Genomic DNA, 24,672 nt, shown 5'->3' on the forward strand with positions numbered 1-24,672 from the left:
CACTAGCATGCGCCGAGATATATCGTGGATCACTCCGACAAACATACGCCAAACACCGGTAACCAAACATCCGCATCGCAATCGTCCAATGCAAAATCATCAATATACATCAATCCCACTCTCCCTTTCCACCCAGCGCTCCCAATCGGTTGCTCGCATGCTTGCTCAACAGCGCATTGATATTCGATCCGCCACTGCGGTGCTTGGAGCGGATCTCGCGCTCCCGCTCTCTCTCCCGGGCAGCAGTGTAGTAGTTCACGGCCCCCTTCTTCGCGATGGACACCCCGGAAGCAGGCTTCGACACCCGCCGCGACGAATCGGACGACTTGGACGAAATGCTGGAGCTGGAAGACCCTGTTGTTCGTCGAACCAGCGGCGGCGGCCGGAAGCCGATGTTGGAGGCGTCCGCGCGAGAACCAGCCTGGAAGGCCAACCGGGTGTTGGAAGCAGACGATGCCGAGTTGGAGGACGCCTGTCGTAGCAGAGCCAAACGGTCCACAACTGGGCCTCGTGTCCGGCGGGGATGGACTGGAGCCGGGGTCTCTTCTCTCTCGGGAGTGCCTGACAGCGCGCCATCTTCTCCTTGTTGATCGTCCTCGTCTACAGACGCGTCTTCATGGAACGAGTCATACTCAGGCCGTTCTGTGAGGAAAGAGACAGTCTCCCGGATCTCAGCAAGCGTAGTCGGTTTCTTGGACATCGCGCTGGCTGGCTTGCGGCGCATATGAGGCGGAGGTCGGTTGTTGACATCTTCGGTAGACGGCTCGAGCGGTCTCTTGCGTTTGTTGCTTTCTTCGGTGGTAGTCTCCTGCTGCGGTTCCGTGTTCACGTCCTGCGAGGAAGCCTCCTGAGACTCGGTGGGCTCTTCATAATCCAGGAAGTCTAGGTCACCATCGTCATCCATATCGCGGTCCTCGATGGCCTTGAAAAATGCGGCCTTCTTGGGGTTCTCTGCGATCTCGCCGATCTTCTCGTCCGCAAGCAGGGCCCGCCGCATGCGCGCAAACTCCCGTTGCTTCTCACGACGGCGGGCCAGGAGTTCGTCATCCGAGTCGTCGAGGTCGAAGTCATCTCCGGCAACTTTCCGTCGTCGCAGCGCACCCGTAGTGATGTCCTTGAGCAGCTTTGCGACTTGTTTTTCGTCCGCGTTCCGTTGGTGGAGTCTGTGGCCGTCAGTATGGAGATTCGTGTATGAATTGGTTAGCAACTTACGCATTCAGGGCAGCCAACTGCTTCTCGTCTACGGTTTCACCGCTGTTGTCGTTGATCATCTGCTGGTCGTAGACGTTCTCTTCGTCATCCTCGTCGTCACTTGCGCCGCCGAGCCCAGCATATTCATCGTCAGACTCTTCGGCGGCCTCATCGACAATGTCTTTCGCCTTGCTCTTTTGCTTGTCGAACGGGATGCTTGGCTTCTTGACAGCCTTCTTCATAACGTCGAAAGCACTGGCCTCGATTTCGAAATCGCCCTCTTCCTGTTCTTCGATAACGGAAAGCTCAGCTTCGCGTCCACGCCGGAGCCGCTTGGCTCTCTTCTCTGGCACAGGAGTAGCATTTCGCGAATCTGTACGGTCCACGAGAACCGTTTCTATAGTCGATGTTGGCGTACCCAAGAATCTTTTTGAAGGGTCGAATGGCGAGAAGACGAAACCAGCATCCTGGGTAGGATCGGGGATCTGAGAGAATTGAGACAGCGTCCGAGGGCCGGGAGATTCAGACACCCGAGCTTCGGAGTGCGGATATCCTGACAGGAGATCCGTTGTCTCGGCACGCTGGTCCTGGCTGTCCTTGACAATTGTCTGTGAATCGGGTTCCTGGCGGTCATCGGTCACATCTCCAGCAGGGTCTGGCAACGAATGTGGGATAGTGGAAGGGCTGTCGTGCGGGCTACCTCCCAATGTGCCCGCAAAAGCCTGTGTCAGACTCATGGTCATGCCGTTAGCTGGTGAAACTGGGATAATGGGGCGCTCCACTGAGCGGACGCTGGGAGTGATTGTCTTTGCAGGTGTCTTCGGTTCTTGTCCTTGTTCTTGCTCTTCGTCTTCGTCGTCGCTGATGACTCGAATTGGTCGCTTCCGTCTCTGAGCCTGGACTTCTTCTGTTGTCGACATTGCCTCGCTCTGGTCATCTTCAGACTCGTCGGCCTCGTCAGCCTCCGAGTCGAAAATGTTCCCTTCCCCATGGCGAGCCTTTTCTCGCTCCTCTTCCTCCTCATCCTCGTCCTCGTTGGCCTCCTCTTCAGAGCCCGAGAACTCGTAGTCATCGTCTTCTTCGTCATCGTCATCCTCGCCCTTCTTCGACTTCCTCTCCCTCTTGGCAATCTCCTCTGCCTCCTTGCGCGCCTTCTCCACGAGATTCTCCAGTTCGTCCTCCATCGCCGCACGCTCCTCGGCCGTTTCGACCATCATGCCTTGGGCTCGGAGCTCGGCAATCCGCTCCTTTCTTTCCCGGGCAGCCTGCTGCCTGGCTTGGTACAACAAGTTGGCAGACAGTTCAGCCGCCGTCATGCCGGTCTTGCGAGAGGGTGAGGTAATATGAGCCAAGGCTTTTAGCTGAATCATCGCTTGAGATTCTTGCGTCCTCTTGTGAGAATGGTTTTCGAACACTGCAAGACGGCGGCATTTCGCCGGTGAAGTCACGATCTCCAATTCCTCATCCGAATCATTCTTCTGAGTCTGGGCCACTTGCTGACGGCTTAAGCGAACACGGAGCGAGGGGCCTGCCAGGGCCTTCTTCTCCTTTGGGGCAGCTGGCTTTGGCTGCGGTTCGTTCATCCGGTCCTCCACACGCGCCACGGTCACTTCGGCAGGTTCCTGCTGGGACTCCGTGACCATCTCTTGCAAAGACGGGAACTCAACCTCCTTATCCTGCCCCGGATGCGGCTGCTTCTCCGGCCCCATAACGGGAGACGTCTGCGGCGTATCCTTAGCCTTGTTCGCCTCAGCGTCCGACGACTGCTGCGAGTCCGCCGCGACAGAGGAACTATCAGCCGGCTGCGGCTGCGGCTGTTCAGGCTGCATAAAGTTGAACCGAGCAAACAAACTCTCCTTGGTAATCTTCTTCTTCGTCTGCGCCTGATGTGCCAACTGCATGTTCCGGCTCATCCGCTGCGTTTCGCGGTTCATCTCCTCGAGTGCCTTCTTGCTCGCCTTGCGAGGCGGCCGGGCCTGCTTCGCTAGCCTCCGACGCGCAGCACCCTCATCCGCGCTGTCCTCGTCACCAGACAGAATCTCCGAGCTCAGCTGTTCGCGCTGTTTCGCGCGTTCCGCCTTCTTCTCGGCTTCGAGACGCTCCTTCTCCTCGCGTTCCTTGCGCTTCTGCGCGACCAACGCAAGGAATCGGGCGTTCGCTTTGGGCCGTGCTTCCTCGTCGCTGCCGTCGGATTCCGGGGTCTGGGCGGTTGGGCGCTCCGCGCTCGGAGAAGACATGAACAAGGGCGAGAACGCGCGCGGCCGTGGTGCATCGTTGTTGCTGTCCTCGTTCCCGGGGGTAGCGTTGCGCGCGCCGGCGATTCTCCGTCGTGGTCCAGCCATGGGGAGGTCGTCGTCGTCTTCTTCTTCTGAAGATCCTGCCTTATCCAGCGCGTTGTCTGCACGTTCAGTGGAGGCGTGTAACGTCTTCGAGACGCGTTCCAGGGCGGATTCGGGCTGTGTGGCGCTCTGCGTGTTTGAACTGTCAATTTCAGCCTGCATCCGGGCGGCCATACGGCCCTTTGGCCGGACAATTTCCTCGTCATCGGAGCTGTTTTCCTGGGCATCTATGGGCTCTGTGCGGGCGTGTTTCGTGGCGGCACTGCCGAAAAGGGCGGCACTGGACTTCAATGGTTTCGGCGATCCCTTGTCCGAGTCGGAGTCGCTGTCGAACGCAGCCAGCATGGCCTTGATTTTGCGTCCGGGGGTGAGTATGTCAGGCGAGTTCCCCGGCGGAGACGCGGAGCGCGTCGTCCGCGGCGTAGAGGGGGAGGACATTGGGAATTGTGAGGGGTTAATTCGTAGTAGCTATTATGGGTATTGTTGGGTGAAATGGTGCATGTCTGTCAGTTCATGGGGAAATTGGACTAGGAAGAGGGAGAGAGAGGAGGAGTAATGGGATGGGGATGATGGGGACTTTACGGCGTGAAGGACGACGCGCAACGCGGCGCGTCGGACATGCTTATCACACGTGACCTGTTGATAACCACCGACAACCATGTACGGAGTACGACAGCCGAAAGGCCATAGTACTGCTTATGTCCAAGGATTGTCGATCCTTCTGGATGAAACGTCGTGTTGATTGCGGTATGTCCTCTTGTACTTGTGCCCGATGATCAACATGCTTTTCTTCCGAAGAGACGAGATATCCTGGCGGGTTGTCTATAGATATGACGAAAGCTGGTCGAGAACACAGATGCCCCGAACTTGTTGAACTAGTTGGTGAAACATAGATGTCAGTACGAGACCAGGCCAACCATGTTGATACAAGTCCCAGCATTCAGATCAATGGACCAGAACCCGAACGAAGATCGCGGGATAGGACACTACAGATGAATGCGAGCCCGGAAGTCATTTATTTGGAAATGTCGTTTTATCTATTCTATCTCTACTCTGACCGTGCTTGTGGCTTTGTTTAACACAACAGATCTCTTAGGTACCTGTGGGTATGATCTATATAAAGGTTGCAAATGAACAAGCGAGCACTCAGAGACATAGGATGATAGGACGCACTATACCTTGGTATCATCATCTTCCCCCAACCACCGGTAATAGGCCTAAATTACTGCTATCGTTTAACGACATTTCAGTCTATGCTCTAACGCATCCGACAATATCTTGATGATGTCCTTCTTCTTCCTCTTCATCTCCAGGCACCAGTCTACCCACTCCGCTGGTGAGCCCCAAACAGCCTCTTTGTCCTCAATCCAGCGAGCAAACCACGTCTCGGCATCTCGCAGAGCGTCTCGAACGATCTCCTCGGTTGCTCCAATGTCGGGGTCAAGTAATCTCTTCACAACATTGTCTCCGCCATTCAGGACAGCCCATTGTAGCGCAGTCCTGTTATCCTTATCCCTGCGCCAAACCTCTGTCTGCGGTAGCGATAGTTGGAAGAAGATGTCAATGATCTCCTCCGCGCCTCCCGCTGCGGCATTCATGAAGGGGTTCCTCCCAAAATCATCAAGCGAATCTTTTATGACGTCTTCCCTGGCAAGAAGAGCCTTGAACATGTCAACCGCGCCATGCCATGCGGCGACCGCAAACGGGGTCTGGCCGAAGCTGTTCCGGGCATTTATATTGGGATCTGGGCGGTTCAGCAGGGCCTGCAGGATGTCTGGGTTCCGATGGCTCTCAGCTGCATGATGAAGACATGTCCTTCCCCTGTTGTCGGCCATAGCGAAACATTCCTGGTCCATTTCTGGATGCTCCAGCAGTGCTTGGACGTTTTCGAGAGCCCCCGAGAGGATTGCGCGATGAAGAGGTGTTTGGCCGTACAAGTCTCCTCTACAGATTGACTGCTCATCGACCGTGAGTAGATATCGCACGGTCTCTTCAGTACCATCTGCTGCTGCTTTGCATAGAGCTGTCTCCGCGGGGAAAACCTTCCTGCATTCCTCGAAACACTCGGGGACTTCTTCTACAATCCTCTTGAGGATATTGAGATTTCCTCCTTCGATTGCGGCCTTGAGCACCGTCACTTGGGTCCGGTCAACTCCAGGATGCTCGAACAAAGTGATGAACAGCTCCTCCCGGCCCAGTCCAGCGGCGACCGCTAACGCTGTCGCATCCATCACCCCGTAAATCGTGCCGGTCATGTTCACGTCAAGGTCCTTTCTCTTCAGCAGTTCGTCCAAAATATCCCCATATCCTCTCTCAATAGCCAAGAAGAATGCCGAATATTCAACACCATATGGACCAATGAGATCAATATTTGGTAATTTCAGGAGAAGCCGGAGAGTGCTGATATGCCGTCCCCCCGCAGCAATCGCAAGAGGAGCATACGTCGCATTATCGCCGGTCGCTGAGACATTGTTGTGAATCAGAAAGTCCACGACGTGTGCATGTCCCGCTCGCGCGGCAATCTCCATCATTCCCACAGATGACCACCCCATCCTATCGGAATCGGGACGAATATGTAGGTCAGCTCCTCTCTCGAGGAGGAACTCGACTAGGCCCAGACGCCCTGCTAAGCACGCCGCCGTGAGCGGTGGCCAGATCTGTTTCTCGAAGCAATGGAAGTTGATATCCTGGCCACTGTCGATGGCTAGTAATCGCTCTAAATGGTCGCGACGGCCTAGATAGGCGGCCACCATAAGGACCGCGGACGCTGCATCCTTATCGTCGTAGTCAACCGCCTCGATTCCTGCCAGGTACCGGCGATTAAGAAATAGGAGCAAATCAGTGCCTGTGAGCCCAGTAAGAGTTGCAATGGCACCTTCGGTATAAGCCTCGCGTAGATCCTCATCGTCCTCCAGACGGGGATCCGAAAGCAGTGCAGCAGCCCGCTCCCCGATCTGGATGATCATATTCACCAAGCGATGCGGACTCTCCCCCCCTGTTCTTCTGGTTGTCTTACTAGAGTAATGATCGCCAGCAACGGAGGTGACAAGATGCTGCAAGATCCGCCTTCCCATTGCCATCATCGAGTCCGTTTGCGGGTCTTCTGTGAGAGCATCTGTGGAGTAGAAATCGTTCGCCAACACGTCAGCAAAAAGATCAAGCACGACTGTGTTGAAACTTCCTAGAACAGGAATATCGTTAGTGCTGTTTCCGTCCTCTATCAAAGCAACAAAACGCACGATTGACTAGTCTTAGATTGAGAAACCAAAAAGCATGGGCATGCGCCGGCTTGAGCTCCTTAATAGCTTTCCACGTATAATACGTTTGGCCCCAGTCCCAGGAAGGAACGAGATAGGCAAGGATGTGGTGGATGAGTTCCGGTGGAATTCTAGCGACTCGAGTCATTGCTAGACTGGTTGGGGTTATCTCTCCGATATCCCTTGAAGTAGTCTGTCGAGGGAAATAGAAAAGCTCTCAGGGGACGACGATAGACGACGAAAAGGTGAACTGGGCAATTCTGTCCAGCATAAGGCATGCCGTTCGTCCGAGGTAATTCAAAAAGGAGATATAGACCAAGAGGCCTAGGCCCGCTAAATATCGGCCGGGGATTAAAACGAAGTCGTTAGTTCAAGTTAAAGATGACAAATAGATTAACTCGGCGTCTCCTGCAGGTCACCACAGAATATGGAATACTCAGCCACTCGATATGCCAGTCAGTCTTTTCTATTCTCCCTTTCTAGAAATAATACATACAGATAAGAATGAAGTGTAGCAAGTCGAGAAGCACATCTGCGGCTGGATATAGCAGGAAGCCCGCAAAACGCGAAAGTAGGAATGACCCAGACAATCCCCTCCAATGCATTAAGAGCAACGCCAACGAACACCGTCCATAGCATTACAGGATCCCCTGAAGGACAATTCATCTGTTTGATGAACAGAAGCAGCTGAGGCTAAGGAATGAACCTGTGAAATCAAGACTAGATCTCAATGTCGAGATCCAGATCCAACGCAGCAATATTCTCATCGTCCATGTTGCGATGCCGGATGGAGACTGCGCCACTTTTGGTCTTCTTTTGCGAGCTGGAGGGGGTATTGCTGCGCTGAGGAGTGTTGGGTCCGGTGCCAGGGGTGCCATCTCGGCTTGCACCAGTATCTTCCGACTTGGGCGTCAGGCTGTTCCCGTTGGCATCGTAGTGAGTCCGCGCGTGCGTCCTCACCCGCAGGAATGGATTCGCAGCAGCTTCTCCACGGGCAACAGCCGCCGCCGCCTTGCGGCCCGCTCGGCGTTCTTCCAACTGGGCACGACGGACGTTTTCGTAGTTCAGCTTCTGGTTGCGAAGGTTCAATTCGAGGAGACGCTCATGTTCGGAAGTCTGCGATGGCCGTGGCTTGGAGGAGCCTGAACTGAACGCGAGCTTCGGTGTGGACAAGCTTCGCAGTTCCTCCTCCAGCTTTTCAACTTCTGCGTCTTCGCCGGCAGCCTTGGCCAACTTGATCTGCCGTTCGAGTTCCACGCGCTTGAAGAACATAGCCTTTGTATCAAAAGAGCCTTGTTTGCGCAGCTTCTCATTGAGCTCCTCCTTGGTGAACTTGTGGTTCAATAGTCGGTTGATGTCGGCCACTTTTTCAGCGAGGACGGATTTGGTGGCTATTTTGCAGTCTTCCACGGCCATGGTTTGGCGGTATCGGTTGAACTCCGCCTGTTGTGGTTAGTGAAAGGCGTCTTTCTGAGGGCGGGCAACAAACCTCCGTGAACGGGGAGTCGGAGCAAGCGATGAAGGGAAACTCGCGCTCAGCCTTGCCATGAGCAAGGACGGCATACTGGTTCGTGACGAACGATCGACCGTTAGGACCCTCCATCGAATACGGTCGCCCCTCAGTAAATTCTACCACCCGTTAGAAGAGACACGGCATAGACATCGGGAGACACAGAGGAACATACTCTTGATCAGACACAGTCGATACTCGTTCTGGCCCGTATCTCGGTTGGGGCCGATGTTAACCCGGGCGTAACAGCCCGAGATGGCCTCATCGAACCCAGGGTAGAAACAAACCTGCGCGAAGTTACTGCGACCCACACGGGCACGTTGGATGTCACGCAGTTCCGCCGGAGGATCGTCCTTGGGTGGCGACGGGGACCGTTCGCCCTCGTCCCACTCCGCGTCGCTCTCGCCTTCCGCATCTTCATCAGAAAGCTCGTCCCGGGTGCGCGACTTCTCCTTGACGGCTGGTTCGCGGCGACGCAGCTCGTCACGTTTACCCTTCTGTTCACGTTGTCGCTTGTAGGCCTCGATCGCATCGGAGGTTTCGCCCACCTTGCGACCGCCTAACGTTGTCTTTTGGCGGGAGCTCTTGCGGTTGCCGTCCTCAAGGTTGGCCATGCTCGCCTTGCGCTTGTTCTTCTTCGCTTGACGGGCTTCTTCGCGCTCGCGGGATGCTAACAGACGGCGAAGGGCGAGATCTTGGTTGTGGCGATCGACCTCCTGCGCGCGCTCGGAGAGAATCTGTTCTCGCTGGATTTCGGGCATCGCCATAATCTCCTCTTTATCTTTGGCGGAGTAGTAGAGCTTGTCATAGGGAAATATAGGGCCTTCATCTTCACCATGCGCGGAGCCTTCCGAGTCTGACGCAGCTTCTGATTCCGACATACTCGCGGAGTCGAGAGAGTGATGCGATTCGGCGGCAGATCTAGAGGACTTATGTTAGTGGGTACCGCCATCGATGCCACTTGAAGCTGGGGGGTGAGACAGCGGAAAGTGAGATAGAGGTGAGAAGAAATGACCACGTACAATTCTCCATCTTCTTCAGGAGCTCTGCGAACCTTGCGACCCCGACGGACGGGTTTGGCAGTACCTTTGCGACCCATGGTGGCGGAAGATGGTTCGGGAGAGTGAGGGTCGGGAGAGGCAGAAGGAGAAGTAGGCTTCTGCTTGGAAGGAGGGGAGGACTCTTCATCGGAGTCGCCCGCAAGAGCGAGCAGTTCGGCATCTAGGTCGTCCGCCATGGTGAATGTGATCGGTGGGGGCCTGAAATTTCAGGTACCCTTCTTATACGTAACTATAAGGCTGTCCGACGGGGACGATTCATGAAAGACCGGCGGACCAGTCGGTTGTCGCAGACAATGGGGCTGTCTGGGAGGCCACGGAGGCGTCGAACGGCGCGGAAGTAACGTATATAGCGGGTTTGAAGACTCGTACAGGGATAGATTTGTTAAGTCAGGATAGATGGCGAAAATAAGAACAGATTGAGTAGCAGAGAGGGCGCAGCGGTGGCGGGAGAAAGGAGGGCTGAAGGCAAAGTGAAGAGAGTTGGGAGGGAAAAGAAACATGAGTTCGTTCTGCATGACGTCCGCCCCAGGGATGGCGTGCCAAGCCCCGCTTAAGCGCGCGTTTGACCATCGGCTGATGCGGACCTTTCCGTCCTCCTCTACCAACACCTTGTACTCTGTACATCGATTGCCGTTCAGAAGGAATGAGAGGGTGGCTCCTCTCTTGTCAAGCAATATGAACGCCCTCGTGTCTCTCCGACGGTGCCCTCTGTCCCACTCCCATCGTCTTCCCGTGCTGGATTTCCTCGCCCCGTCCACGCTCCGACGGACTGCCACCTGCCGGTCATACCATTCTACTACTCCGAAACGATTCCTATGGAACCAGAACTCGTCTGAACAGGCTACCCCCGAATCGCCCAAACCGAAGTATGTCCTCAGTCAGAAACAACGCGAATTCCTCGACAGCGCGCTGCGAGTCAACCAAGCCGGCGAGCTAGCCGCGACACTGATCTACACCGCGCAAACGCCCCAAGTAGTGCGCTCCCATCCCCATCTCCGACCCTTAATGAAGCACATGTACGACCAGGAGGCCGGGCACTTTACCACGTTCAACCAGATGATCGCAAAACACCGGGTGCGGCCGACGGCCATGTATCCGGTATGGCAGGCGGCGGCGACGTTTCTGGGATGGTCCACCGGTGCTTTGGGTCGGGAGGCGGCCATGGCGTGCACGGAGGCTGTTGAGACGGAGATCGGCTCGCATTACAATGAGCAGGTGCGGGAGATTCTGTCGTGGCAGGCCGAGGCGGAGAGCCGCGGGGAAGAGCTGGATGATGAGCTGAAGGAGATGGTGGAGACGTTCCGGAGGATTCGAGATGAGGAGCTGGAGCATCTTGATCATGCGGTTGAGAATGATTCCAAGGAGGCGCAGCCGTATGACCCGTTGGTGAATGTCATCCGGTTAGGGTGTCGGACTGCGATCAAGATCAGTGAGAAGATCTGATGCGCGGGAATAAGATTGGCCTGTCTGTATCATAATATATCGCCTTTGTGTACTATACGCTTGTTGTATGTGAATAATAAAATAAATGCCATCGGTTCGACTCTACTATAAACGTCTGTCTACCGATACTAAGCCAAGCCAATCTATAAGTCTAAACACCGGGTATCATCTCACGCAACAATCCCTCTAATCCGACCCCTCCTTCTCAATGTAGTCCAAGAAACCCCTCGAAAACCGCACGACCTGCTGATAAACCTCCTCGAACCCATTCACCCCACCATAGTACGGATCCTGCACGACCTCGCCACCACCCACACGCTCATGCAACGCACCGCCAGCCCCAAAATCTCCAAACAGCCGCACCTCGGCGACCTTCGCGCCGGCCTCACCAGCCGCCGCCAGCGACGCCGCCGTGCCGGCACGGGTGGCCTTGGCGCCACGCGATGCGCCGGACTTATTCATCGACGCGACAACAGACTCGCGCACGTCCAACAGATCGCGCAGGTTGTACTTGTCCATGGCGAGGAGGTAGTCGAAGGTGAGAAAGTCGTCCTTGGTGACTTTGCGGGCGGCGTGGTTGTAGTTGGTGATGCCGTGCTTGCGGAGGGTGGCCATGGTGCGCGAATCCGGCGGCTCCATGGTATGGTAGGCGCCCGTGCCAGCGGAGTCGATCTCGCTGATGAGCGGGTGTGAGGCGGCCATGTTGCGGAAGACGCCTTCTGCCATGGGGGAGCGGCCTAGATGTGGTATGTGGGTTAGGGGGTGGGTTGAAGTTGGGATGGATATGGGAACGCACAGATATTGCCGAGACAGACGAAGAGGACGCTGACCTGGCGGCCGGACGAGGATTTGGTGGCGGTCATTGTTGTAGATGTATAGTAGTTGTTGGAGTATGCGGAAGGGAAATTAATCGATAGAGGGCGATAACTTGCGCCGCGGGGGCGAATTACTGGATCGGGTATAGTGTTCCTAATCGGGACAAGCGGCCACGGCGCCATACTATATAAAGCTGCCTTTGCCCACATTGTAGAGGACACATTTTCCTCCTTTGCAATGGCTTCTGGCCTCAACCCTAATGGTTGAGATGGATGGATCCTACTGAATCCATATCAGTGCTGCGCGGTTCTCCATTGCTGTGTCAGTTACCAATTGATCTCTTCTAGGGCTCCGCGGGACTGGCTCCATGATTACGTCGTTCGACAGCACTGGGAGGACCTACTAGCCTCTCTTGCCTTACTACTTACAGTTGCTGGGGAGAGCTCACCCAATATTTAGCCCAGCCATATCAACTAGCTTAAATATAGTGGGAAACATATCCTGCGGTTGTCGGATATGGCCGCAGAATTCTCACCGATAAGTTATTACGTCAGTGGACATCTGTTTCTAGACAATGTAGCTACGGGTATAAGAATCCACTAGCACATACCTGACACGACGTTCATCTCTGAGACGAGATATCTTCTAATGATCTCCACCTAGGAAGGGATTGCTCACCGTAATGCCCTGGTTGATCGGCCCAAGTTCCCGGGTCTAGTTACCAGAGTAAGGATGATGCAACGAACTATACGATCTGCAGGGCGGGTCTGGGGCCGAACAACAGATGAACCCCCGATCTTACAGAGCACAGTCCTGGTTCCTGAGCTCGCCTTCCATGGGTCTATCTTCCAAAGGCATACCTCGTATGTCTCGTCGCTATCTAAGAATCTATCCGATAAACTCCATATTATTATGATAGGCAGTATCACAACACTTTCCCAAACATCACTCTACTTCCAGGATATGTTTAATGTCCTCTGCTTTCTATGTCAAAATCCTACTAGTAATACGAGCTATACTCCGACGTCATCGGGCCCACTTGAGCAGTGGGAGCATCTGTAGATCGTGAAGGAATCCTCGCATCATGGCTTTGCCTTGTCTTGCCCACGAACAGTCAGTCGCTATATCAGGCGCAATGGTCGCCCTGTTGCGGTCTGTCACCTACTCTGCACCATACCTCTCTCTCCCAAGCACCCGATATGGACGAAAGTTGTCAGGAAAAACAAAGCGGACAACACGATGACCTCGAGCGCGAAGCCGCGCACAGGGGACTTAAAAAGACCGGCTCCAGGACACTCGGCTGGGATCCAGACCACCACGACTTTCCAAGAAATTGGCCTCTTCGCCGCAAACTCTACGATGCCTGCGTCATCTTCTTCCTCGAGCTCTACACGACCGTCATGAGCACCACGGGGCCGGCCGCTGCAGAAGAGGCCATGTCCGAGTACGCAATGGGCAGGGCCACGATGCTCACCGGGTTTCAGTTCATGTATGGCATCGGACAAGCATTGGGAGGGCTCATTCTGCCCCCATTCTCTGAGGCGCTTGGTCGCCAAAAGTCCTATCTCGTGTCCGCCGGTGCCTACTGTATCTCTTCGCTGCTGGTCGGCCTCGTTCCGTCGCCAGCCGGAGTCTTTATCGGCCGCTTCTTCGCCGGGTTTGCCTCGTCCGTGCCGGCCATCGTCCTGGCTGGAAGCATCGAGGATATGTATACGCAACTGCCCAGGCTCTGGCTTCTCTGGTTCTGGAATTGCTCCACCATGCTCGGCATCGCCGTGGGCCCAATCTACGGGTCCTACATAGTAGACACGATAGGCTGGTACGTATACCAGACGGCGTTGTGAGGATACTCGATGTACTGACCGCACACCCTGTAGGCGCTGGGTCTACCATGTTTCCGCCATCACCTGTGCGGCGATATTCGTTCTCTTGATACCCATTCGCGAGAGCCGGCCGACCACCCTGCTGGAACGCCGTTTTGACAATCTACAGTCAACAGTGGGAGCGGTAGACATGGATATACCAAACCCTGACCGAATCAACGACGCCCGCGAGCTGATGAAGGTGATTCTGCTGCGGCCAGCCAAGCTGGGTGCCTCAGAACCTATAATCATTATGGTCTCGATTCTCAGTGCCTCAGCCTGGGGCATGATGTACCTCTTCACCGAGTCCTTCACCGTTGTGTACAGCGAATTTGGCTGGAGCACACGGGCGACCTCGCTGCCTTTCATTGCCCTGCTTCCGGGGATCATCATGAGCGGATTTGTTCGCTTTTGGGACTATCACAAGTTGGAGTCCCGGCAGCAAGCCAGTCAACGACCCGAGCCGGAAGATAAAATCGGCGGATTTGCCATTGCTGCGCCTACACTCGCTATCGGACTCTGGATCTTCGGCTGGACAGTCCCACCGATCATCCATGTCCATTGGATCGCATCCATGTTCGGTCTCGCGCTGGTCGGCTTTGCGGCGACCGAGTTCTCCTACACGCTGAGTGGATACCTGTCCGACGCGTATACGATCTACGCCTCGTCTGCGTTGGCGGTCCAGGGCGTCTTACGCGCACTGGCATCCGGGTGTCTTCCTCTCTTCGCTTATCCGATGTATTCGGGGCTCGGATCAAACGTCGCGACGAGTATTATCGCAGCGGTGGCAACAGTGTACTGCGTAACCCCGTATATATTCCTGAAACATGGGAAGCGCCTAAGGGAGAAGAGTCCTTTTGCCCGGTTCAGTGCAAAGGTGAACGACGAACACGGTGCTGATTAAGGGGGTCATTGTATAACGGATCTCATCAGTCGAATTCTGTTCTTTCTTCGATGAGATTACCACCCGTCTTACTATCTGCGCAAGATCGACGCCGCGAAGGGAGTCCTATGCAATCGCTGGGCCGACTTCCTGCTGGGCTCAAATTGTACTTCTTGAGTATATGATACTCATCTGTGGTGCTGTGAGAATTCTTCTCGCGCTTGAAAGGCTCCCTTGCTTGGTGCCATACATAATCCTTATTCACCGGATTTGAACCCTAGTGAGGAGCACTTCGTCGAGCCAAGGCTTTTATCTCGCGCCATTGGCAGCTCTATGAGGATAGTCCAGACTAAAGCTATGATACTTTTCTCAAATGGTGCATTGATACTGTGGGTAGAAGAAAGCAAAGTGCAGAAGTGCATTCTGAAACTCAGGTTTCATCATTGAATATATGAGTCTCCGTCTCAAAGGCGCTGGTTAGTCAGAATATATTCCTCTATTGCTTTTCAATGAATATCTTTCAGCTCTGTAACTCAGATAGCATCCCATTCTATAGACAGAATCACACAGTAGTACCACAGGTGTCACGGAACACCACACATATAGGTTTTTCTGCAGCCGGACATTGACATTCAAGCATTTTGACGGCATAATCGGCCAAAATTTGACGAAAATCGACCTCTATGTTACCTTCGCAGAATTCCTTGTTTTCAGCATCCCACTCTGGCCGGAAGTATATCTGTCCCAATTGTCCAATATAACAGCATGTGTGTCGGAGGTTCATTCTTTCAAAGACAATGGCCTCAAGAAGTTGTTGGACATGGCGTGGATCTCTTTCTGGCTCATAAATCATTGTCTTTCGACAGATGCTCAGTAGCTCCATCATTCCAGCATAATTATTATTACGCTCTCTCAGCAGGAATCGCCAACTCTTTTTAATAAGTATTGAAATCGGAGTGCATCCGCCGATCGAGCAGGAACAATGACACGAGTCATGCCACATATCTCCACGGCTTGTTAACTGGTGCCAGTGTTGTGGACTGATTGGCACCTCCTTGGGGTCATGATGGAAGTGCCCGCCGGGGTAGGCTATCCTGGCAGCGTAGAGGTGTAGACCAGACAGTAAACCATCACGATGCGTCGTAAAGGGAGACGCGCCTTTCTCAATGAACCAAGAGACCATGTCAAAGTCTGCAATGTACCAGCTTTGCAAAAGTGGTGTTAAACCGTTGAGAGGGGCAAATTCGTCAAAACGATGGAAGCCGCCCCTCCAAAGCTTGTCTGCGAGAGTGACTGTAAGTCGTATACGTCCATGCATCTCTGCAGTATCGTACACTCCTTCTTCACCACGGTCGACCTGCAGTGCTGGTGGAATATTGTGTTTTGCTCTGACGAGTGAGTCGTATATTTCAGGAGCTCGGACTTCGGAAAGGGTCTCTTTCTCTATATCTACAGAAGGGCCCGAGTCGTTTGGTAGCACGGAGAGTGCGAGGTCACGAAGACGCGTATGTCGGTCAATCAACGCATCGATAATGAGGTCGGTGACGTAGTCAAACTCCCGACCTTGAATCAACGCTTCCTGAAGCAAGCTATTGGAATAATTTGGCGTGGAGACTGAACAGTCGGCTTGGAGTAATATCTCCACCGACTGAGCCTGCCGGCACGTCACGGCTAAGTGGATCGGGCGACGCTGGTGGCTGTCCTCGCAGTTGACATCAGCATCTGCCTGGATGATCTGTTTCAGGGCCCATGGCCAATATATAGCGAGGTGTATAGCCCTTAGGCCATTTGCACGAGAAACGGCCTGTATATCATCTTTTCCCAAAGCACGAATGAAGTCAGGCTCGTTCCGTCGAAGGATGGATACCATCAGGTCATTCAAGTCGCACACTACACAGACAGACTCAGTATGGTGACAACTTGCAACCGGGAGATATGAGATACCGTCGATCTGCTCCTCAAATGTCTGGAGCTCGACCACTTCCTGTTTGAAATGGCCGAAATAGAAGACAGGATGTCTGGACCCGCAAGTAGCCAGAGGCCGCGAAAAAATTGCTCCCCCGTCGATAAGAGACTCATACACTGATTTATCCATAGACCACCCCCTGGACCAGCTTAGATCCAGATCTAAAAGCATACTGGCGAAAATATCCAGCACTGTGCCGGCCTGTTCCACCACGACCCCATTTTTGTACTGACCCCGACGGTGAATATTGGGATTTGCTCCTCCATCTATCAAGAAGCGAATCAAAGAGAAAAACTCAATCATAGGTGGGGTATTTGAGTGTGAAGAATAGATATAAAGGTCGAGTACTCCCTGCGGCAGAAGTTAGAGCAGCACTTATTGATATGAATGGAAGCGCCACACACATAAAGCAAGGTGCTGCCATTAGCGTCTTCATCGAAGGCTGAACCCTGTTGGCATTCAAAAATATCTCTCAGGGTCCTCTCCAGAGCGCTGACGTGCGCTGGTTGGATTCCCGTCTCAGACCAGCAAAATTGCCAGGTTTTCTGGATGGCGCAAAAGGTCGGCGCCGTCCTAGAGTCAACAAGCCTAGAGGTACCAACCACCAATGGCGAGATCTTCCATGAGGTTTGCAATTTAGAAAACTGCAAAGAGGACCCAAGGTGGATTGTATGAGATAGGAGCCAAGTCGGTGGAATTATCTTCATAAAAAACTCCAAGCTTGTTTCGGATATTTTTGACTTCGGGCATTGGCGGTAATGGTGTCGCCTGAATACTTTTTTGAAATGGAGAAAGGACAATGGTTCGATGTTTGTGGCATTGCTGATATCTCTGCAAGTGCAGGAATGATTTTTGCTGGTTGCCGCACCACGCGACGTATCATGAGAAATGACGTCTCCAGACGGATTTGCTCCAAGTGAAGAGCTATATCCATTGCGCGGCGAGAGACCTCGTCTTGCTGTACCAAATTGGTATATTGATTGCAATAGATGTGGGTTATTTTGCATGATATCCCGAAATTCGTGAAACTTGGGGGGAAAATGTCAGCCAGCTTCTCACTGACGACTTGGTTCCTAGCATGTATACCGTGGGTGCTAGTTCTTGCCACTGATTTTGTAGGATAGATATTTGAGTATTGGTACTGGTGGCAGTTGTGAGCAATCGCTGGTGGGCCGAATCAATGCTATGCGTGAGCTCTGAAACCGCTAGCCTGGTTTCATTCGAAAGCGTTGCCAAGTCTGGTATTTGACGAAGCTGTTGATCTGCTTTCATAGAATTCTCCTCGATGTTCTGCGTGAGATGAAACATTTTGTCGACTTTCACATGAAGACCTTCTATGAGTGTCTTGATTTGGACAGATAACTCACTGGCACTCTCAGCCATAGATTCGACCACAGCATAGTGTTTTGAATCCTTGACTTACGTGTTGGTGCTGGCTAACCATAAAAGTATAGTGCTCTTCTGGTGCTCAAGCCTGTCACAGAGTGACAGAATCTTGTTGCGCTTGTGCACTGCACGGATTGCATTCCAGCTTCGTCTTATCGACCCAGCATCATCTTCGCTGCGGATACTTTGAAGAAGACCGGTAAGTTCCTCCATAGCCAGGACATAATCAGCTAATGTCTGGTCGATTGGCGATGTTGCGGTGACTGGCCCCGGTGGATCACTCTGAAATGTCGCATGGCTGGACAGGATGTACTTCGCTATCGCAATCTGTTGATCGATATCGAGTTTCAGCCTATGAAGCTGACCTGGCACGTCACGTAGGTCAGAGTACAGCTTGCCCAACTCGAGAGAGACTCGAACTGCGATGTCCAAAAACTGGACAACTGCGGCGGAAATTGCCAGGATATCAGCCATTTCGGATGTGGAAGTAACGACTCTTCAATGGACTTTCGAATGCTGCGGAAAGAATCGTTCGAAACAGTACTCTGGCGAGGCGGCCTGACATTTTAAGTCAGAACTCATCTGTCTGACATGCATTGCCAAAGCCTTCATGCGATTTGTGGCGTTACGTGGTTAGTGATGATTGGGGGCATACGTTAGGCTGTCCTGTGTCAATGACTGCCAGCCTCGAGATAGCAAGCCACGGGAGTATCTCTTCATTTTCAGAGCCAATTTCCAGTGGTCAGTGGCGTCTCTCAGTAGGAACAGGAGGTTTCTTGAGATGAGTTAATATCAGACTGCCTGAAACGACCTAATCCATGCCATTTTTGGCTACACTTATTCAGCCTTGCGCGTGGCTGTGGAAGGCTTTCCCTTCCACCTTTTCTTTTCACCCCATTTCCTCCATTCCTATTCTCCCTCTATATTCCCATATTCTAGACTTGGAGCATTTTCTCCGACTATTTAGCCACTATGCGACTGATCAATGTCAAGTCATTGACGATCGAGTCATTCTTCAACAAGGACGTTCCGCGATACGCTATTCTATCCCACAGATGGGGAGACGACGAAGTCACCCTGCAGGATATGGAAGCCGTCGGCGGCCACGCTCAGACAAAAGCCGGGTATATTAAGATCCGGCGGACCTGCGAACAAGCACTCCGTCATCATCTGAACTATGTCTGGGTCGACACATGTTGTATCGATAAAACCAGCAGCGCCGAGCTGTCCGAGGCCATCAACTCTATGTTCACCTGGTATCGTAGAGCTGATATCTGCTATGCATTCTTAGAGGATGTGTCGCCAAGCACTGACCCGCACGATCCCGGCGGGGAGTTCATTCACAGCGAGTGGTTTACGCGAGGCTGGACTCTGCAGGAACTTCTGGCGCCTTCCTGCTTGGTGTTCTACGCGTCCGACTGGTCTCCAATCGCTTGGCGGGATGGGCTGATCCTAAGCATCGCGACTGCGACGGGGATCGACAAGGATACAATGCAGCAGATCGACCGTGACGGGTTGGAGGTGCTCAGGTGCATTAGCATTGCAGAGCGTATGAGCTGGGCGGCAAACAGACGAACCACCCGGGTTGAGGATATCGCGTACTGTCTGTTGGGGATATTTGGAGTTAACATGCCCCTGCTATACGGCGAGGGCGCGCGGGCCTTTCGAAGGCTTCAAGAGGAGATAATCAAGCGCTCCGCCGATCAGTCGATATTCGCATGGGGCCGTGATGCGACGAGATCTAAGGCCCTTGGGATCTTTGCTGTATCTCCTGCTTGTTTTGCAGGGTGTGGCGATATCATCCAGTGCAATGCGCAAGCTACTTCTAGTGCTGCGTTTTCGCTCACAAATGTCGGAGTCCAAATCCAACTTCCGCTTGCATGGTTGTATAATGAAGAACCACTAAGATACTACGCCCTCCTACAGTGCCGTCCGAGGCACCTCCACGACATAGTGTTGGCGGTGCCTATCAAGAAAGGGGCTAGTGACGCCTATTCTGGGTCAGGAATTTGGTACAGGACGTCGTCGGACATAAAGCTACTTCATCACAGCATACGTCACTCAGCATCTCTGCGGTTTCTATGCCTCGCTTCTCGCACCGACCAAATCCCATTGCCACAGGCACAGGATCTAGTATTTTGGATCCGTTCAATTCCCAAGGACTTTGATATCGAGAGCCTGCAAACTTCCTGCAAGTGGGATAAGAGGTCGAGAATCCTTACCACACAACGGTGGGCGACTGGCGGCAACACATGCAATCTGGTCGATACTCCGTTCTATCTGTCGACCGGCACCAAACGCCGTTTTCTAGGTATACAGCTGAGAGTCAAACCACCATACAAATTTTTTTCATGGTCAATGCCTTCATGGGCAGACTGTCGGGCTTATCCGCTTTCTCCGGCGCAGTTAGAAGATTGGTTGAAAGATCCGACGACTCTGCATGATGGCACATGGTACGCAACTATACCCCATGGCAATATTGTGTATCCCACAGTGACAAGTGAAACCATCCATGGTACTTCCTTGTACATCGTTGACATCCATTCAATTCCTTCGGATTCTCTGTTATTCCGCAGGCGATTGCTGTCCAGGCCGATTAAGCAATGGATCCTATATATGCTGGAAAAAGCCGAATTCCGCCCTCGCGATAGGTCTTACACTCAGCTGAAATTCCCAGCGGATACATGGGTATATCTCCGCGACCTCATGAAACTCTTGGTGGTGCATGGTCTCCTTATCTGGGGGTCCACACGCGTCGTGGCACATGAAGCAACCTCATTGCTTCCCCCCGATTCACCGCTGGTCCATGTTGTTGACTTAGCATGGTATCTGACGGCTGCGCTATGGGAAATGTGGGACAACTTCATAGGGAGGGCAGCAAGGCGAAGTGCTATCGCGGTTCATTGTCTAATATACGCTGCCCTCACCCGGCTTTCTATAACAAATTCGTCTCTCGCGCCGTGGGCATTTGCTACGTTGAGCTGTTCCCTGACTTACAGGGTCGCGTGGATGTCAAATCCGCCAGATTCGATGGCGTTATTGTTAGGTGGTTTGCTGGTCTCGCTCCTTTTCTTGATGGTGGTCATGCACAGCTTATTTGAGCAGGCTGGGCCATAGCCTTGTATTTTTCAATGCGCTGTCTCTCGTCCCAGCTTGGAGCATCAGGGATATGTCTGGAAAAGCCGAAATAGTACCTAAACTAGTATTATCACACCTATCCCGACAGGCCAGATAACCAAGACCGTCTCGATTATGGAGTCAGGCTACAGCCGCACATGTAGAACCAACTCGTGGTGATAACCCGAGCTACCTATATCCAAACTCTTCTATGGAAGCGGCAGCATGCCCTCATACTGCTCAACACCCTCGAGGGGATTCACCCACTCCAGCCGTCTGTCCGTGAACAACTCCCCTTCAGGCTTCCATTCATTCAAGACCTCGTCATCAAAGATTCCTGCCCGGAGGATGGTAATCTCGTCCACCTTGCCGTCAGGCATTACCTTTCGTCCAAACATCGGCGTGCCTAGTCTTCGTCAGGGCTGTTCCACTGTCTCCAATGCAAGGTACCGACCACAGTCAGGACAGAAATAATTCCGAATGTCCTTCCCACTATCCGACGTCTTGGCGACTGCTTTCGGACTGCCAGAGACCGTCACATCGGCGGTTTTGGCGACATAGGCGAAGGAATAGGCTGCCCCGGTAAACTTGCGACAGTCGCGGCAGTGGCACAGGCCCTAGATGATATTAGATGGATTCATGAAGAATATGATCAGACGGTACTGGCCGATGTCAGAGGCTGGCCGGTATATTCGATGCGAATCTTGCCGCAGAAACAGTTGCCGATCGCCATTGTCATGTCAGAGGGAACGGGTAGCAGGTCAGGTTGAGAATCTGACAGTGCGGGCATCTAAATACTTGTTGAGAGTTAGGCTGACGGTGACTGACTCAACAGCTGACAACTACCCCAACACGAGGATTCTCCCTAGGTAATCTCTCAACCATGTGACGATGGCTTTTACTCTGTACACAATTATGTCTGTATGCATACTGTATTCTTATCAAAGGTCGCATAACCACTGCCTCACAGCTTACAACAATCATCACCAACCAACACACTCCGATTCCGCTCCTGCACAGACACAGCCACGTCCAGCCCCGGATTGCCCGTAAAAAAGTTCACCGGCTTTAGCCCCACGACCATCTTCTCCGACGGCATGACGGGCCAATCCTCAATGCGCGGGTTATGCGTCGACCCAAACGTATGCCAGACGACGATATCCTCGTTGCGCACAGCGCTCAAACCAGCGGGATCGTTCGCGCGCCGCGCAATCGCCGACTGAATGCCCTCGCCCCCGCTGGACTGCATCGTATGCCGGCCGGCCGGGAACATCTCCTCGTCGTCGTAGCGGGTGACCCACACGGCGTGGGCGGCGTACTCGGAGCGTCTGGCGTGCAGGGAGTCCGCGTGCGCCAGGAGCATCTGGCTGTAGTAGGGGAGGAGCTTGAAGCCGACGGGGGAGCCGGTGACCGGGTTGAGGTGGTTCTCGTTGATGATTTTGAAGGTGCGGTTGGTGGTGAAGTCGAGGTCGTGGCCGCCTTCGGTGGTGGCGATCGTCGAGCGCGTGGTGTAGCCGACGCCGAAAGGGTTGTGCACGGCGGGGTCGCGGATGGGCATGGCGTGCGACTCTTCGATCTGCAGCGAGTTTGCGACGCCGTCGATGGCGGGGTCGATGCGCAGGCAGAAGAGGTGCTGGTGGTAGGGTGCGAGGACGCCGGGTGCGACGACTGTGCCGTAGGGCACGGTGTCGCCGAGCTTGATGGGACAGGTTGAGAGGATGCCGGTGGCGCGCACCTCGTAGTGGATGGAGGCGTCCTGGCCAAAGTGAAAGGCGAAGATGTACTCGTAGTTGCTGACGGTGATGATGGTCTGCAGGACGAGGATGCGCGCGCGCGTGACGACCGGATTCTGGGTGCGGATGTTGGTGTGTTTCCAGAGGATGCCGTCGTCCTGTTCGTGGCAGCAGACCACGTTGGGGAGTCTCATCGGCTCGCCGGAGGCAGTGTTGTGCCATCCGTCGAAGTACTTAATCACGCCCAGACAGTCACAGCCCAGACGGAGATTGTTGGCGTTGATGCCTGCGCCGTCGTTGCCCAGATCGAACGCTGCTTTGCGGGGGTACGGGGCGCGGGGGTCGCCGTAGGGGACGAACATCTCTGACAGCGACAGACGGTAGAAGAGGCTGCGGCCGTCGTAGCGGATGTCGTGCAGGGTGAGGCCCTCCCGGTAGTTGAACCCCACGCGGAGGGTCCATTTTTCCCAGGAGATGAGGTTCCCTTTGGTGGTGAAGGACGGGCCGTCGGGTTGCACGACTTGATAGGGTTTGGTGGTGTTGCGCGGTGGTGGGCGCAGACTGGGATGGTATTCGCTGGCTGCGGTGGATTGGATTTTGCGACGATCAAAGGGGCCTGCGTGGTCGGTGATCCGTTCGTCTGGGGAGGACGGGAGATAGTAGATCTTGGTGACCTTGAGCTGCTCTGATACTTCTGCGCATAGATCCAGGGGGTATGCGTAGTAGTGGGCGTCGAGGTTGTCCAGCAATCGCATGTAGAACCAGCACTGCAGATGGGTTAGTCTAGAGAGATACATATCGCAAGTAGGCTGACCATAGTAATGCGCTGGGTCATATCGTTCATGCCGTCAGTAGCATAGGCCCACGGTTCGACAATGACCGAGGCGTTGGCGGGGAGTTGGAGCTTCTTGATCTCGTCTTGGATACGTTGATCGGCCATGCAGGCCGTCTCGACGGCTCTCATGTATTCGGGATCGATGTAGGAATTTTTCCCGGGGAGATGTTCTTTTTTGACGACTGTGTCATGTTGGAGATCGACCAAGAGTTCAATGAGTTCGTTTGTTCCCTTGTCAGTGCGGAGGATGACCTGGACGTGAGCGGTGCGGGGTGGAGGTGTAGGAGACTGTCCCAGGTGTTCCTTTTCAAGGAATGGGATCATCTCCTGCTTAGGTGGTTCCTTGAGAGTGATGACCCGGAAGACAGGACTCTGGCCATGGAAGTGGGCGCGAACAATGTCCGCCGACTGCGTTGTCAGTTGTCAGTTGGGCGTGGTGTATAGATCGGGTCTCGTACCTTGGAGATTTCTCTCGGAGTGAGGGGATCGAACGGGTGTGCTGTCATTGTATCGAAGAGAAGAGTCTGATCGTATACTCAGGAATTGAATAGTCTATGAAGAATGAGACCGTTGATGTCTTTAAGTATTTTGAAGACGTCTGAGGAGGTATACTGCAGGACACCGCTAAGGTTAAGAATAGCCGGTGATGTTGACGCTAAAGGTTAAGCTTGATGACTGTCCGCATATCGCTCGTCTGGAACATCCCTTTGGGGAAACCTTCAAGGGCCAACACCGATAAGGCGAACAGAGATGATTTGACCTTGATGCCGAGTGTATTTGATTCGATGCGGCGACCGAGTGATCGGAGTAGTCTCTCGTGTTGGCATCTCCAATTTTCATACATCGAGAGACAATTAGTAGGGTATACTATAGAACAGGGTTATATACACAGACAGGTTAGAATAGCGGCAATTCCCCGCAAAGATCTGTACTTGGATCTGATGCGACTACACTGGTTCTTTATATAGTTACATCCGTCAAACAGGCACTCTTAACCCTACCTATGCGGATGATCACGAGTTTGCGTGCATACCCCAACCCTAAACTGAAGAATGCAAGTCAAACAAGTTAAGAATCCATCATTCATGTGACGGCAGATTCAGAAGGTCAAATGACGTATCCCTGATGGATCCGACATGCGGAGTATTAACTAGTTAGTAACTACTAGAACTAGTCACCAAACCAATATCTTCACAGAATCTCTTGAAACCCTGACAAATCTCTACTTAGGGCTGACGAACCGAGATTAGGCTCCAGCCAAAGTTATAAAAAG

The 24,672-nt window shown here is 53.4% G+C and overlaps 9 protein-coding genes across 9 annotated transcripts; 3 read left to right on the forward strand and 6 right to left on the reverse strand.

Annotated features, from left to right (window-relative positions):
* Positions 1-109: 109 nt before the first annotated feature.
* On the reverse strand, positions 110-3,968 carry ATEG_05729 (uncharacterized protein; the record flags this gene model as incomplete). The annotated part of the gene is made up of 2 exons (XM_001214907.1): positions 110-1,163; positions 1,213-3,968. 2 exons carry the CDS (start codon positions 3,966-3,968, stop codon positions 110-112), a joined length of 3,810 nt encoding a protein of 1,269 aa, XP_001214907.1.
* A 797-nt stretch (positions 3,969-4,765) lies between these two features.
* ATEG_05730 (ankyrin repeat domain-containing protein) lies at positions 4,766-6,935 on the reverse strand (the record flags this gene model as incomplete). Its single annotated transcript, XM_001214908.1, has 2 exons — positions 4,766-6,711; positions 6,770-6,935. 2 exons carry the CDS (start codon positions 6,933-6,935, stop codon positions 4,766-4,768), a joined length of 2,112 nt encoding a protein of 703 aa, XP_001214908.1.
* A 572-nt stretch (positions 6,936-7,507) lies between these two features.
* On the reverse strand, positions 7,508-9,534 carry ATEG_05731 (RNA polymerase-associated protein; the record flags this gene model as incomplete). Its single annotated transcript, XM_001214909.1, has 4 exons — positions 7,508-8,230; positions 8,277-8,416; positions 8,473-9,218; positions 9,320-9,534. 4 exons carry the CDS (start codon positions 9,532-9,534, stop codon positions 7,508-7,510), a joined length of 1,824 nt encoding a protein of 607 aa, XP_001214909.1.
* A 499-nt stretch (positions 9,535-10,033) lies between these two features.
* On the forward strand, positions 10,034-10,801 carry ATEG_05732 (demethoxyubiquinone hydroxylase family protein; the record flags this gene model as incomplete). The annotated part of the gene is made up of 1 exon (XM_001214910.1): positions 10,034-10,801. One exon carries the CDS (start codon positions 10,034-10,036, stop codon positions 10,799-10,801), a length of 768 nt encoding a protein of 255 aa, XP_001214910.1.
* Positions 10,802-11,006: 205 nt separating this feature from the next.
* Positions 11,007-11,527, reverse strand: ltpA (tyrosine protein phosphatase LTP1; the record flags this gene model as incomplete). The annotated part of the gene is made up of 2 exons (XM_001214911.1): positions 11,007-11,092; positions 11,134-11,527. 2 exons carry the CDS (start codon positions 11,525-11,527, stop codon positions 11,007-11,009), a joined length of 480 nt encoding a protein of 159 aa, XP_001214911.1.
* A 1,289-nt stretch (positions 11,528-12,816) lies between these two features.
* ATEG_05734 (uncharacterized protein) lies at positions 12,817-14,383 on the forward strand (the record flags this gene model as incomplete). Its single annotated transcript, XM_001214912.1, has 2 exons — positions 12,817-13,436; positions 13,495-14,383. The coding sequence occupies 2 exons, from the start codon at positions 12,817-12,819 to the stop codon at positions 14,381-14,383; spliced, it is 1,509 nt and encodes a 502-aa protein (XP_001214912.1).
* A 541-nt stretch (positions 14,384-14,924) lies between these two features.
* ATEG_05735 (uncharacterized protein) lies at positions 14,925-18,188 on the reverse strand (the record flags this gene model as incomplete). Its single annotated transcript, XM_001214913.1, has 4 exons — positions 14,925-16,679; positions 16,733-17,356; positions 17,415-17,694; positions 17,752-18,188. The coding sequence occupies 4 exons, from the start codon at positions 18,186-18,188 to the stop codon at positions 14,925-14,927; spliced, it is 3,096 nt and encodes a 1,031-aa protein (XP_001214913.1).
* A 612-nt stretch (positions 18,189-18,800) lies between these two features.
* ATEG_05736 (uncharacterized protein) lies at positions 18,801-20,482 on the forward strand (the record flags this gene model as incomplete). Its single annotated transcript, XM_001214914.1, has 2 exons — positions 18,801-20,229; positions 20,379-20,482. The coding sequence occupies 2 exons, from the start codon at positions 18,801-18,803 to the stop codon at positions 20,480-20,482; spliced, it is 1,533 nt and encodes a 510-aa protein (XP_001214914.1).
* A 558-nt stretch (positions 20,483-21,040) lies between these two features.
* Positions 21,041-23,905, reverse strand: ATEG_05737 (amine oxidase; the record flags this gene model as incomplete). Its single annotated transcript, XM_001214915.1, has 5 exons — positions 21,041-21,237; positions 21,286-21,448; positions 21,823-23,331; positions 23,379-23,807; positions 23,858-23,905. 5 exons carry the CDS (start codon positions 23,903-23,905, stop codon positions 21,041-21,043), a joined length of 2,346 nt encoding a protein of 781 aa, XP_001214915.1.
* Positions 23,906-24,672: the final 767 nt, after the last annotated feature.

This window comes from Aspergillus terreus, genomic scaffold (assembly GCF_000149615.1).
Source record: "Aspergillus terreus NIH2624 scaffold_8 genomic scaffold, whole genome shotgun sequence".
NCBI lineage: Eukaryota > Fungi > Ascomycota > Eurotiomycetes > Eurotiales > Aspergillaceae > Aspergillus > Aspergillus terreus.